The 15,746-nt window shown below is 35.3% G+C and overlaps 1 protein-coding gene and 1 long non-coding RNA gene across 2 annotated transcripts; one reads left to right on the plus strand and one right to left on the minus strand.

The window, feature by feature from the left end:
* Positions 1 to 486: 486 nt before the first annotated feature.
* LOC115926375 lies at positions 487 to 3,508 on the plus strand. The gene is made up of 3 exons (XR_004065053.1): positions 487 to 626; positions 1,555 to 1,680; positions 2,784 to 3,508. It is a non-coding gene; the product is annotated as an uncharacterized LOC115926375 (long non-coding RNA).
* Positions 3,509 to 7,818: 4,310 nt separating this feature from the next.
* LOC105441103 (delta-like protein B) lies at positions 7,819 to 15,312 on the minus strand. Its single transcript, XM_030990985.1, has 8 exons — positions 15,193 to 15,312; positions 14,423 to 14,667; positions 13,168 to 13,408; positions 12,747 to 12,808; positions 10,504 to 10,620; positions 9,874 to 9,990; positions 8,976 to 9,089; positions 7,819 to 7,955 (listed from the first exon to the last, which is right to left on the minus strand). The coding sequence occupies exons 2-8, from the start codon at positions 14,652 to 14,654 to the stop codon at positions 7,819 to 7,821; spliced, it is 1,020 nt and encodes a 339-aa protein (XP_030846845.1). The 5' UTR covers positions 14,655 to 14,667; positions 15,193 to 15,312.
* Positions 15,313 to 15,746: the final 434 nt, after the last annotated feature.

A 15,746-nucleotide genomic window follows, 5' to 3' on the forward strand; every position in this document is an offset into this window, starting at 1 on the left:
AGACAACATTTATTTTGCCATTCGGCTAAAACTGATTTTACTACTGATTTCCCATTTCGTTGGGTATTCACAAATAACATTATCTTAACAAAAATCAAAGAGAAGACAATAAATGGTATTCAGAGTTATTTGTACATTCCAACCGAGGCGTATCCAGGAAAGCACAGTATTCCTAAAGTTGGAGACAAGCAACAACAAAAAACTTAACAACACCACCCAAAAGAGAAAAGATAACAAAACCAGCCATCGCCATTATCATGAAAATAGTGGATGCGGGGGTTGACTCATTCTTAGACCTATGTACGAAAGGTAGGGCAGGGTCATCTCTAACAGTTACATTCGTTTTGGGAGTGGAGTAGTCAGGGTGATGAAATAAAATACTAGTAAAACCCGATATACATTATACTTCTTCAAGATATAGTCGTTCGCACTTGTATGCGATAGGGACAATCAAATGTGGTGAAGGTGAATGTAACATGCCTGTTATACTTGTCTGACAGAACTGGCCGTTAAATCCAGGTGGACAGCCACAGATGTAAGGAGGAATGGAACCCGTAGAAGGTTGACAGACTCCTCCATTTTGACATTGGTTACTAGCACACGGGTCAAAAGCTGATGACAAAAAGGTAAAAATGTATGTGGTATGGTTGCAAGGTTCGTTGGTTTGTTTTACGTAAATGCTGTAAAGGCATGTGTACATTTGGTTGTAAGTGTAATCAACCAGGTGATCGACGGCTTTAAATCCTCTCCGAGGGACTTTGTGATGAGGAAAAATGCCTTATCAAATGGCACTGGCTCGTGGACTTGCTTTCCAACTAGGACCTCCAAGTTTCAATACGAAATCACTACTGTACTATACAACCTTTGCACCTCTGTATAATGAGCACTTCATAATTTATTAAATTTTTAAACAATTTATTGTTATTATTATTATTTTCATGGGGGGGGGGCGGGTGTTTCAATAAAACTTATTCTCAGCAGGTGCATAAACGTAGTTACATTGTTTCGCAATTGATATGCTTTTTTTTTTTTACAAAACTTCGTTCACCCGAAACTGGGTTGCTGTATATGCTCAGTCTAAAGTAAATATCTAACTGGTGAATTTAGAACGAGAAACGATTTTCTCACTGAAGGCCTTTCACACTCATGTAAGATCAAAGCGATGTTAATAAAGGAATTACACCGTTTCAATATTATTGCTAAGTTTATAGTAAAATCGACATGCCAGAGTATTTATCTTAAAAAAATAAAGAAACAATATAACCCATGTCATTATTGTAAGGGAAGAAGAGTAGGCCTTAGTATATATTACCAAGCAAAGAGATTCTGTCTCGATGGCGGTTTTTATGTTTAATTTAAGAAAATCACCCTGTAATTAGGAATTCAAAATATTAATACAGCTTCTAATGATATCAGTGGAGACAGTGGCGGATCCAGGGTCAGTGAGCACGTGTCCCCCCCCCCCGAAGATTAAAAGAGGGGATAAAGAAAAGACGAATCATGTGCTGATGATCCTTTTTTTTTTTTTTTTTTTTTTTTTCCCCCTCGTAAAAGATTTTCGGACTTGCTCGACTCTTCTGCCAGAGAATCCTGTATCCGCCACTAAAGCAAACCATATACTCACCTTGAATAAGAGATGATGTCACATTTACCCAGAAAACGCTGTAATCTCTAACAAAGGTTGCTCTGTTAACACAAGCAAAAATATATTTTGAAACGATATACACTGTTGCCCATAAAGTGGGAATAAATGCATGTTTTCTTGAAATAATTGTGACGACATGGTTTATTCTTGGTAAAGTTTATATCTTATTAGAATTTTATTCATTATTCTTTAGTATAAATATTATTGCTACAATCACGTCATGATAATATTCGGATTTCTATGGGCAACGGTTTATAAAGAGATAAAAAGATTTATTTAGAGAAATATTTCATGATTGATTCAGTTAGTTCATGTAAATCCTCGTAGATCAAATTTCATTCTTTAAAAGAAAATGCATTGAAAAGTAGTTTATGAAATGTCTTATTAGTTAAGAAAAGCAAATATGAGTAGTTGTATTTTAATAAACATAGATGACCACTGATGTTAATACATCATCACCAGCATCAAACGTTTCACATTAAGAATTTCCCTTTCTTTGTTAGAGGTGTGATGAAGTGTGTAGAGCCAAAAAATATGTTCACACAATACTGAGAGAGAGAGACACACACACACACACATAAACACACGCAAACAGAGACAGATGGTAACAGAGAGAGAGAGAGAGACTGGAGGAGATTAGTAAAAAGACAGAGAAAGAGAAAATCGGGTTTTTCCCTTTTTGAGGCAACGTTCAACTGCATCCTATTTGCAGGTGCAATAATTCACAATCAAAAAGGACAAGTCCAAGATATTTTTCGCCATTCGTTGTACAGACAACATCCAAATTATATGTTACATGTCAGACGATTCTACCAAGTCGGATCAAATAACAAGACAAATTACAGACTTTCCCCTTAATGAAGCCACGTTCAATAGCATCGTATTTGGGGTGCAATCATTCACAAGTCACAAGGGCAAGTCCAATATGTTGTCCCATACTTGACCAACTACATCAACATTTTTGACATGTCAGAAGATTCTATCAAATTAAAATGTGGAATAAATAAAACTTCAAACTTCAAATAACAAAGATAATAACACTCTAGACGTTGATTTTTTGTTGTTCATCATTCTTTTCTGTCGGTAATGTATAGGATAGCAATGATAACATTTGTTGCACTTTCTCCCACACTTTTAGGCAATACTTACGCGATGTACACGTCACCATTACCAAGAGTTGGTGCAGTCCAAAGAAAGGAAGTCGTCGATGCCTTGTCCAGTCTGTTCCGATGAGTGACAGCACCGTCCGTTTGGCCACAGGAGACTGTCTGGAAGTTGGTCGCGTCCGTGGCTGACCAAGAACCGATGACATCGTTGGTGTCCACTCTACGTGCTAGGAGAAGTATCCCCTTATACTGTCCAGCACCAGGGCTTGTATTGATAGTGACTATAATCAATGTAATCAATATGAAAATCGTTTTTGATTTTTGAATTTTGATATATATATATTTTTTAATAACTTTTTTGGTAAATAGTTCAAATGAAATTAATCGACGACTAATCATCGTTTTTTTAAATTTTTAAATCCCTTGCTTTAGAAATGAGGAAGCTGCTTATTGTATGGCTAAAATGCTTTTTTTTTAAATTCTTGATTAGCTTATAATGACATTACCTTATTATCGATAATATGTACATGTACATTCTCACCATCTAACATTTTATCTACGTATTGTTCGCTTTAAAGTCTATCTGTACTTGTTTGGCCAGGAGGGATTAGACCTCCCTGCATGGTCACTGACATGTGCTTTCTCATCAAAACAGCTCTCAAGTAACATAAGTAAAAGGGGAGCATGGGGGACCAATGGTCACCGATTAAGCATTGTTTTCTATTTAGAGGGCGCAAGTAGCTATAAGTACTGCAGTGGGGCTTAAAGGTACTATGTCCCATTTGCAGCCAACATCAAATTCTGTAGAAATTTGCAGGAATTATGAACATGTCACGTTTGTCCTATCTGTGAAATTTAAACGTTAGCAGTGTCCTGATATTCAAATTATGCAAGGAAACCCGTTTACTTTCTAGACTTCACTGGCAGACACTATTGAGTGACTGGGAACTTTTGTTGTTGTATTACCATACATAAAATGAGCTGTAAAGGGTACATGAGCATTTGTTTAAATCAGTAACCCAATTCTTGTAATGACCAAAATTAAACTGATTGAATCTTTGCGCAGCACACAAAGTACGACCATTCGGTACAAGCGTCTAAAAATCAGTCTATTACTTTAGTGATTGCAATCACTAAAATCGATTCGACAGATAATGGTTATAATTTTCTCACTTAAAGACATTTTCGAGCGAAGTTCTTAATTAGTGTTATCTTTCAAATGCCGTTGGAATTTAACTTATTCATTTTTGACCTGAAAATGGGACATAGTATCTTTCATCCACATTTTCAACAACCAAAGCATGTACCACATATATCCGGAATCCTTATTCAAGCATTTTAGCATTTGTTATGCTTTTCGAATAAAGATCTTCATTTGCTGTTGAAGTTTTAAAGGTTAAAAATTGAACTTGTTATACTTTCACAAAATCATTCATTTACTTCGACTTGTTCTCTCTCTCTCTCTATCTCTCTCTCTCTAGTGCTATCTCTTTCTCTCTCTCTCACGCAAATTTCCGCCGTATTCATTATGAATAATCAGAAGCCCCATTTATTAACTATATTGTTTTAAGTCATAATATTTTATTCATACTTTAGTATATTTTTTAATCGAAATTTAGTAAAAGATAATAATATCTGTCACGACTAACCTGTCAGTGTCTGTGATGATGAATAGGTATTACTGTTGACACTGATGGCGTACGGGCTTGAAGTCACAGAAGGTGGTATACCATGGCCTGGTGTCATTGTAGTACACACATCGGGGTTCGATGCCACGGGTGCTCCAGAGGATCGAGCCTCAACCAAGACGACATTACAATTCCACAAAAACGCGAGAAAAACACCATTTACAATGGCGATACGTCTTTTACTCTGCGCCATGTCTAAGTTGTATACGAGAGTTACTAGCTGCCTATGAGCATTGTCGTTGGTTTGTGCTTCTGTATACCTTCATATTGAAGAAGCATCTTTCCCTTGTATAAACATGTATATTGTTGTTGTACCCTTGATAGATGCGTGTCAGTCTTTTAGAGTGCCCGGGAAACTCCTCCTCCTCCTTTTTACTAACCAAGTTATATTGAAAATATTAATATTGGCTATAGTGTATATAACTGGGGTTGTGTATTATGAAAACCACCAATCGCACCATTTTTTAACTTTCATTGTGATCTTACGTGTTAGGAGAGTTTTAGTTGACCATAGGATTACGTTTACCTTTACACCTTTTAGCAATGATATTATTTGGAGGGTTCCAATAAATCTCACTTTTATTTTACGTGTGTCCTCCTTTTCTTGTCAAGATGGATACAACTAGTTTTAGTCAAAAGCTCTTCTTCGTGACGTCCGTACTAGGTTGTAAATGATTGTCTATCAGATTAAATCTAACAATGTGTTTTGTTAATATTATGCTTATTGTGCAGTTGATACCTTACCAAATATTACGCACAGCTCATTTTGAATTTAGAATATAAATCTGTTAAGTCTTTTAACGACTGGCAATGTTCTCTTGACTCCTACTCTTTCTGTTTTCAAGAGGGTATTAATATAATAGAAACTATAAACACGTTTATATTTAATTTCACCGTAAGATTTTTTTTTTGAGGCCGCTATCCTAACCAGGCGTCGCTTATGATGATGGGCTCCTGTACTTTTCCACACATAGTTAGGATTATTTTATAAATTTATAATGCTATTTTATGTATATATGTAAATCACATTTTGACATGAAGTTATTACAGTTAACATATTACCTTACGTTTACATGTTCTTTGTTATTCAGTTATTGTATTTGAAAAAATGCAGACATGGTTTAAACAAAGAAAATTATGTGGCTTAAAGTTTATGAGCGTACAGTGTATGTGTGTACGTTATTATCTTAAACCATGGACCTATTACCTTCTTAAACCCCGATCATGAGGATCCCAGCGCAAAATCAAATCCAAGCCGACTTTATTCCGAGCGATTCTTGGCCACTGAATTGTAGTAATGCACCTTTTTAATAGGTGCTTTTTTGGTCAGACATCGGTGTCTTCGATGTGACTGAGGTATTACAATTTTAATTACAAGCTTGTGAATTGGCATGTCTTAAATACCGATTCCTACATGATATGAACCTTGCAATGCGACCCTTCTATCTTGCTACGCCGCAATCAGACCTCCTGCAGTATAGAAATAGATTTGTTCTCGTTCTTTGGCACGTCCTTATTATCACAGTCGTTCGGCTGAGGACACAGGTGTCAAAGACAACATCATACTGGAAGGTGTCTGCGGTAGTCGGTACCTTCTTTGTTTAAGGGGCGTGGCCATCAATAAGCATAATGGAGCATTGAAAAATGGCCATGACGTTTATAGAAATTATTAACGTTTATCTTCAAATATAGAACAGGTATATATATTTCGTATTGCTTGTTGGAACGATACGTCATGTTTATTTCCTCTGCTGGTTAAGTTCAGATTAAAAGGGAGACGAGATGATATAGGTACGTGACTTCCGTGATTACTTCGTAGATGACGACTATGTAGGTCGAAACAATTCCCTGACACCCCTTTATTCAAAATGCCCTTGCCCCTGTCGCCTTCTCTGTAGATCTCCCTCTTTCTTGCTCTCTTTCTCTATTAAATTTTCGATCTGTCTCACTTTGGGTTGCATGGTGTCTCTATTAACCGCTTTACAGGAATATTATTACCTACATGAATCAGAACATGCCACCTTTATAATGTCGAGGATTGAAAAGACACGGAACAACATCAATACGTACTAATGGTAGATCGGTAAGTATTCGTTTAAAGACTGTTATTTATTCAAGAAAGAAATTCCACGTCTATCAACAAATAAGACACTATTTCTAAAAGGAAAATAAGTACTTATTATTGTTTTGTTATTGTTATTACTACATGTATTACCATCATTTTCATTTATGTTATTGTTATCATCATTATCATCATCATTATTATTATCATCATCATTACAATCATCATTATCCTCATGAAATATTGTAGTCGTTATTATCATTATTATTATTATAATCATACTCATCATCATCATCATGAGCTGTAGTCGTTATTATCATTATTCTTTTAAAATCATCATCATCATCTTAATCATTATCATCTTAATCATTATCATTATTATTATCATCATTATCATTATAATCATCATTTTCATCATCATCATTATCATCATTATTATAATCATTATTGTCATCATGAACTATACTCATTATTATCATAATTTTCAAAATTATTATTATTGTCATTAGCGTTGTTGTTGTTCATGTATTTGTTAAAGTTATAAAGGTTATCAAGTATTTGTCGTTCGGCGTCACATGTGGCTTATAAGGAGAATTTAATTATCATAATCCTTGGCCATGGATCTCTTCTCCCGACATAACTCATTGGTATGGGCAGTTGGTCCATTAGCTTACACCAGAGGTTTTCCATACTTGTCTCGTCATGAATAGTGCAGTGTGTCCTACGCACGGGACCTCACCATTTAACCTCATATCCGTAGGATGAAATATGGTGTATTTACAGCTAATGCATCTTTCTAAATCAATTTGGCAAATACATGTACAATAAAGCATGTATTTTCATAATAGAAGTATAAATATAAGATTTGTAATGCGCCAAATTAACTTAAAATCAAATGCGCAAAGCGCACTATGAGTAAGAGTAACACTGAATATACGAAAATGAAAGGAAAAGATAAATTGTATGACGAATCAAACCGTTAACTTTAAAGATTATCTAGAAGTAAATAGGTAATATATAACAGAAGTGTTTCAATAATTAGTTATGAATAATGATACCAAATGAGGAAATGTATAAGATATTATTCGCTAACATTTAACGACTGCTCTAAAGATGAGAACCGATCGATGCAAATCTACTTTGTGTAACACTTTACGGGTTGTTTACTTACATTACTGTTTCACCATTAGTTGGTTCATGAACAGTAAAAAGAAACACCCCCCCCCCCCCCAAAAAAAAAAAAAAAAAAAAAAGATAAAAAAATCATGGAAATTTGAACTATTCAAACATTGAATATTAAACAGTATTTTACATGCCTCAAGCGAGGATCACTTTGTTTATGATAACCACAAGCCATAAAGCTGAGACTGCGAGTTGAAAGTTGTATGTAAGAATTGAACCTTGAGCTGTTGTAGCGGCTGGGGTAGTCACTGCATCTCCTCCTTCTTCTACATCTGAAGATAAACAACGACAACATGTTTTTATTTAGTGGGTAACTATTTCTTTTAGCGTCTAACGTTTTGATACACAACCCATAACAGACGGAAACAAACGATTGGGAAAGTTGAAGACAATAGCAATCCTGAGCGAAGAAAATATATTTTATTACACCTAATCATTTCTAAATGTATTATATTACATCAATTTCCAGCAAATGCTTGATAGTTCCTTTTTGAAGATTGAAAGAGACAATGGATGGCGATTGCAACCTATTGATACAAAACAATGCGATGTTCCATTGTTGCAGATTTCTCTGTCCTTCTAAAACATATTTAAATACATAATTGACGATCATATTTATTACACGACAGACCCGTCGCAATATTTCTTTTAAATGTTGGTATACTTGATTACACACTAGATGGCGTACTTCATCATCATAATCATAATTTTCCCTCTTACTTGGGGGTACTGACTTTTGCGCCACGATGACGATCCCTCCCTCCACTTCTTCTTGTCTTAAGCATTTGGCTCAGCCAAACCATAGCGTACTGAGAAATATAGTTGTGACATTTACACACATACGCGATTAAAGGTCAATTCATGGAGCTTCAAACCGATTCCTCCTACATACGATCTCTATGGGAAGGAACTATTTGGAGCATTATATGAATTGGCCTATGATCACATATGTGTACGCGTATCACAGCTATCTCTCTCAATACGCTATATCAGCTAAACCCATCTTCTTTTACAGTAAAATGAAAAGGATACAAGAAAGCTGCAGTCAAGCCCTCCCAACAAGAATGAACGGAATGTGAACACATGATTAACCTTTGTAACACTAACTGTGATTGCTCTATTTTCACACTGGACACAGTATGGCCACATTATATGATACACTCTGACACACTATTTGTGCGTATGTGTCCGCCCTAGTATGGTGACATGTTTGGCTGATATTGAAACACATTCGGTTGTTCAAAAAGAGACAGAATAACTGGGTTATAATAAAATAGAAAATGCGAACTCACCACAGAGAGCCCCAGTGAATCCTTCTGCGCACGTACAGGTGTACATTATTTCCCCAGTTCCAGGCACACACGTTGCGTTGTTGCTACATTCATTGCTTAGACAAGGGTCTACTTCTATAGACAACGGGATATGAAAGATAATATTTTATTACTAGCAAGTGCATAGGGAAAGCATTTCGAGGCGTTTTTGTAGTTGATTTTTCTTCTTCTTGGATACTTAGATGCAAAACATTCAAACCCTAGAAGAGATTAACTCTTTTATTCTCGACTTACATGTGGACTTGAAATGCATTTCCAACAACATGGACACAGTTAAAAAAAAAACTCCAAGATTTATTTTTGCATGCCTTGCCTTTATGAATGCTATCAAAATATGTGTTGTACAAATCGTTTTACATGAAAAGCAGGGAAGCTGGATCATTCATGTTTATATGTTAATTAACGTTTGCACAATAGATAACATTTGAAAATTATTTAAAAAAAATTGTAAATAAAAGAAACGGATTATTGATACTTAAAACCTAGATTTTAAAGATGCATTCTAAGGATTTATCGTTTGCAAATGCAAAGAATTATCTAGATTGGAAAATACAATGGAAATTTTTCTTTTGAACATACTGTGCACTTTGTAAGGCTACCCCGTCACACAGTATAACGTTACGATTTTACACATAACAATTTAATATCTATTTATGAGGAGCTAATAATTTTAAAGCTTACGAGTATAGGTTTCCAATATTACAGTAATATAATGAATTTGATACCCTTCAACATCAAAATAAGCAAATTTCAAAGTGATAAGAATATCAATTTTCGAGTTCTCTAATAATCAGAGTGTTTTTTTTTTTTACACCTATAGTGCGCATGCAATTGCGTTTTACGTGAAATGTGAACTTACCTAAATTACACATTGGACCAGTGAATCCCTCCGGACAAGTACATGTGTAGTTTCCGCCATCAGCGTCTGGGACACATGTCGTTCCGTTCATACACATGTTGTCAATGCAGGGATCGTCTGCAAATCCACAGAAATGTAGTTAAGAAGAAAAAATTGCATTTTCCTCGATAAATTTGGGGGACTAACATAGTTCTACCATCTTAGAATTGATTTGATTTGATTTCTTTATTTCATTATTCTTCACTCATGAGTTGGATTGTCGTTGTCAGCTAATATAGCTGTTTACCAAATGGGTCCAAGCCAACCAAAGAAGGGGGAAGTAGACATAAGCGCACGTAATATACTTATACTTAAATATTAAAAAAGAGGATCTTCTTTAGCATGATAATAGTGAACCACTCGCACTCTACAAATTAGCCATTAAACAATTGGGTGGAAGAAAAATTGTAGGTGGCTTGCATAGGGATTGATTCCACGAACTTCGCATCTTCAATTGAGTGTTTAAACCACTTGACTTTCTACCCAAAAAGTTTAATTAATAAAAATTGATTGTCCTTTGTAATATGTTTGTTAGTTGTTGTTTTCTACGCCTAGTGCGTTTGCGTTATATATGCAATATGATAAACTTACCTAAATTACACATTGGACCGGCAAATCCATCAGAACAAGTACATGTGTAGTTTCCGCCATCAGCGTCTGGGACACATGTCGCTCCATTCATACATGCGTTGCCACTGCAGGGATCGTCTGCAATATATGTAAGAAGAAAACAATAATTATAAACAACGTTTTCCTTGATAATTAGGAGGAATTAACAGAGTTTGAATTATCTTAGCATTGATTTGATTGTCTTTTTTCTTTATTTTACCCTCATGTATTTAATTGCACTTATCAGCTAATAGCTGATTTTCAAAGGGGTCCCTGCAAAAAAAAGAAATTACAAAAACAAACATATGAGCAAACAAATATAATTATTGTTAAAAATACAGTCATACATCTTCAAAGGGATTCTCTTCAGAATGGATATAGTGAACCATTCGCACCCTACCCAGTATCCACTTAATAGATGAGGCTGGAGGAGGAATGTAGATGCCTTGCTTATAGGGATCGAGCCCACGATCATTGATACTCCAGTCGAGTGTTTAAACTACTACGACTCTCTACAGATTGTACACATTGCTGGTTATATATATATATATATATATATATATATATATATATATATATTATACATAAAGATGTCTATATAATAGAATGAAAAATAGTCCTGCGGCGGTTGACGAGTGATGAAGAAATTATGAAACAACAATGAAACAACAATGAAACAGAAAATACTTTCTTATTCAGTTCTAGATATAAATATAGTCTTGATAGTTGAATAAAAAAGAAAAGGATGTGAAGAGGACAATAAAGTGCCCTCAAACCCAGAAGCTAAAGTGAAACGATTAACGCCATATACTTATGAAACAGAAACATAGATGAAAAATCTTCAAATCTTTTATTTTCTAGGGGTTGTTTTGAGAAAAAGAAATTATATGAGCGAAATCAAGGAAAAAATATTGAGCATGATGAAATTTAAAAATTTACATTTCGTAGTAAAAAAAAAACATAATTATTAATCCATTGGCTACCGGAATCTTGTGGATTCTGTGTTAACTCTATGGGAATAAGAAAATGTAATAGTCAACTGGTTAAACAAACTGACTGTCCTTTCTTTCTTTCTGCTACCAGGCTACGACATGTATTTGTTCCTCAGATACTTATTTTTTGGATATTTCTTCAATGATCATCCCCAATCTTCATGTTATTGCTTGTTTGCTACAGGCTACATGTATGTTTTTGTTAACATTTAACGACTTCTTTTTAACTTAATGCTGAACAACTCTCGAATGGAATTCTTTGAAACGTACTTCCCATACCTTGGCACGTAGCTCCCGTATAACCAGGTTCGCAGTTACACTGAAGTGCGTCACCAGTCTTACTCACACATATTCCATGATTGCTACACATTACCGCCGATCCAGTAAATAAAGCCTTGCATGCATCTGCAATTTTTCGATAAATAATCGTGTTAACGAGAAAAAATATTGTAAACAAGAATTGCTTAACAATTAATTGGAAGTCACGTTGTGATATCAATAATGATATTGATGATACTGATTTAAAATTAATGCTAGAATTAAAAGTCCAAGTTATCATGGTAATCACAGTTTAGGACATATGTAAATATGAGTTAATCTATGTGACATGGTTTCATTAAATAGACACGAATGATGATATTTAAGACTTCAGCATAAAATAGCTGTTATGTAAAATTATTGGAGAAAAAAAATACACCACACACTCACTCGCTCCTACGCCTATACGCACACGCGCATATGCCCACACGTCCCAGACTCCCAAACCCACTTACGCATCCACGCATATGTATTCTTTCTCTCACACAAAGGCATACACGCACACGCACATCCTACCCTTGCCCCCACAATTCAAAACCCACATCCTCACCTTCACCCTATTTTATTTGTCTGGATCAATTATAACCAACAGGTGTCAAACTCGAAAGATTTTCTCATCATCCATGAATCATATGATTTGCGCTGTAACAAACAAGATTGATATCATATCTCTTTAACCCCTCAACTTTTTCCTTCTTTACTTATTCAATTACTTTCCTATCTCCCCCACCCCCCTGCCCCTCTCTCGCTTACACAAAATGATTTGCCAATGTTGATCTATAGGATGGAACACCCGCTTTACTTGTAACCATTGCAGATATTGTAAGCTGTATGAATAACAGTGATATTACGTTTCTATAATTGACAAAATACGTATGTGAAGGTAAATATATATACCTTAACCAGTATACTCACCGGGAATTATCAGTGATGTCACATTTACCCAGAACGTTTGGTGAGTTTGCACAAAAGTAGCGCTGGATAAATGTACATAAAGAAATAATGAAATAAAAATATGAATTGATTCAGTTTAACTACCTCTTTAAACAGTTAGATGGCAGGAATGAATTCCTTAAAATGCAAGAGGGCTGTAAAAACCTCAGTGCTATAGGCCGGATGATAGCAATAGAACGCTAGAAGTGTTAAAGACATGTGCGCCATAGAAGAATCCATTTTGGGCATTATCATTATCAATATTATAAGTAGAAGTAGTAGTCGTAGTAGCAGTGGTAATAGAAATATCATGATTTTATGTATCATTATTATTATAAGTGGTAGTAGTAGTAGTAGTAGTAGTAGTAGTATAAGATGCCATAAGAGTTTTCATGATATTTACGCCACATATATATCTGGCCCTCCCATATCGGGTGGAGTCCATGTGAAGGTATTCGTTGACGGTTTGACGACGGAATTCTGATGAGTCACAGCGCTGTCGTTCTGTTCATTACACGATACAGTCTTGAAGTTGCCCGAGTCCATGACGGACCACGAACCAATGATCTCGTGAGTGACCGCCTCATGCATTTGAAGGAAGATCCCTTTTAATCCTGGACTACCAGAATCCGTGTTGATCGTGACTAAATGATGCAAGAACATAACAATTAAATTTCTACCAAAATTGTTCGACACATGTCATTTATTTGTAATGTTGAACATTCAGTGTAAGTTTTGTTGGATTCTGTGAGAGTTTATTTTCTATGTTTACCAGAATTCAAGTTTATCTTTAATAATAACAAACGATATTAGGAAAATATGAATCATGATCACAAAGATGATCACAAACTTTATTAGAGTATAAAACATGATTGCAAAGAATTCTAAAATGCAACCTAAGGCAATTCCAATAGCGTTATGCGTCACCTATTTATTAACAATATGCAACCATTATATTGACATATAACTTGAATTCGAACAAAATTTCTACTTAGTCAATACAATGGGTACAATAGTTGACTTTAATGACGGATTTTTGAAAGTCAAGCTATGCGATCGTGTTATAAGTAACTCATTACATGCTTTCCCAATTAATTATCCATCTAACGAAAATCAAAAACAAGTAGAGCTGTTAAATTAATTAAACAATACACTTCATTACTCAATTGTGTTAAAATAAGACCGGAGAGTGCCTTAATAAAAGTTTTAAATGGTTGATATACGATATGGTTAAGTAAAGAGTAATTGTGAATATTACAATGGCAGGACTGTTCTTATATCAATGCAATAATTTATCTTTCAAAATAAAATGGTGGAGTAATTTAAAATCTTTTTAATCCAATAGGTTAATAGATAGGATTCTCTTCAGTTAATCAATACAACCAACATTTTCATAAGCCACATTTTCTACGGCGTATTTCCTGAACATAATTTTATTATGCTTACGACAACGACTATGTAAAAAGGCATTTTCTATTCCTAAATACTGTAATATGAATTAAGCTATTCAATGAATTCAAAATCATTCACACTTATTAATCAAATTGCCCTTCACCACGGATGGAGAAATGTTGGACTTCCATCTCTTCTTTTGGGGGAGGGGGGGGGGGGGGGGGAGGGAGAGAGTCGTTTTGACTCATCTTGGTAAACTATCTCACCGGTGAAATCCACTCCAGGTTTGTAAGTTTCATTCGCCACGATTATGGAATATGGACTCTCGGAAACTGATGCTGGTATACCATGACCTGGTGTCAAAGTGTTACATATCTCAGGATAAGATTCAACGGGCGCGCCGGTCGGCCTGGCGCGGACGAGGTTGTTCTCCAGAAGGCATAAATGCAGGAGTACAGCAAGGAGCCCCTTGAGTACTGTTCTTTTCATGGGCATCATTTTGGATGTTTTACTGGTCATGTAAATAAAAATGAAAATTCCACACATTCCACATTTATAGTCAGTTGCCATAGCAAAGCATATTATCACTAGAGTAATGTTGTAATGGAAATGGGATAGTGTAATATTTATTTGTCTAGCAACTCCACGAATAAAAGGTGACAAACTCACAGGAAGGGATTTATTCGAAGCATTATATCAGCAGATCTCGGGACGCAGATTTATAATTTGTAAGAAGGAGTGAGAATGATCATATTCCATACATCTGTTCGTCGGGTTGGTGTATATATAAAAAAGATATGTTAATCATGATCCCCTTTTGTTTTTATTTTTAGTTTAGAACCCCCCCCCCCCCCAAATAAAAAGATCATTTCAAACGTACATCGGTAGATTATCCGCTAGTTTCAACCTCGTGTTTCTAACGACCAAGATTTCAGCAAGTTATATAGCAAACAAACGGGAAAAGTAATAATTAGCATGTTTTACGGTAATTTACGATACAACTACGGTCTTCAAATGATATAATTTAATGACTTACCTATAAACGTTCACAATACTAGCTGTGAGGAAAGGTATGTTGCGATACAAGGCAAGGAAGCAGGATGGCAAACTTCGTTCACTGAAATTAAGCTCAAACTGAGAACACAATCTGTGTTTATGAAATTGTCTGTCATATTAATTGATTGTATCGCCCTTGGACAATGTATATGGTCTGTCTGCATCATCGTTTGTTGTAATGGATCGATATGCTTTAGATTTTGCAAGCGCTGTATAATAATAAACGTAACAATAGTAACAAACACCTGATTAGCGTGGCATTGTTTTCAGGCTAAACATATGCAGGCTACCGACTACAACGAAATTGTCCACTAATATTATGTACGTTATTCTTCCCTCCCCAATTAACAGCACCAAGAGAGGGAGACAGACCCACACAGAGAAAGAGAAAGAGAGATGGAGAGAGAGAGAGAGAGAGAGAGAGAGGGAGGGAGGGAGGGAGTAGTTTATCGAACTACATGTATATGTAATTCTACTAGTAGATTCATGTCTAATTACCATGTCCATATGGTGCTCCTCCCATCAATCTAACGC

The sequence above is a fragment of the Strongylocentrotus purpuratus genome, unplaced genomic scaffold (assembly GCF_000002235.5).
Source record: "Strongylocentrotus purpuratus isolate Spur 01 unplaced genomic scaffold, Spur_5.0 spur5_scaffold_2, whole genome shotgun sequence".
Lineage (NCBI taxonomy): Eukaryota > Metazoa > Echinodermata > Echinoidea > Camarodonta > Strongylocentrotidae > Strongylocentrotus > Strongylocentrotus purpuratus.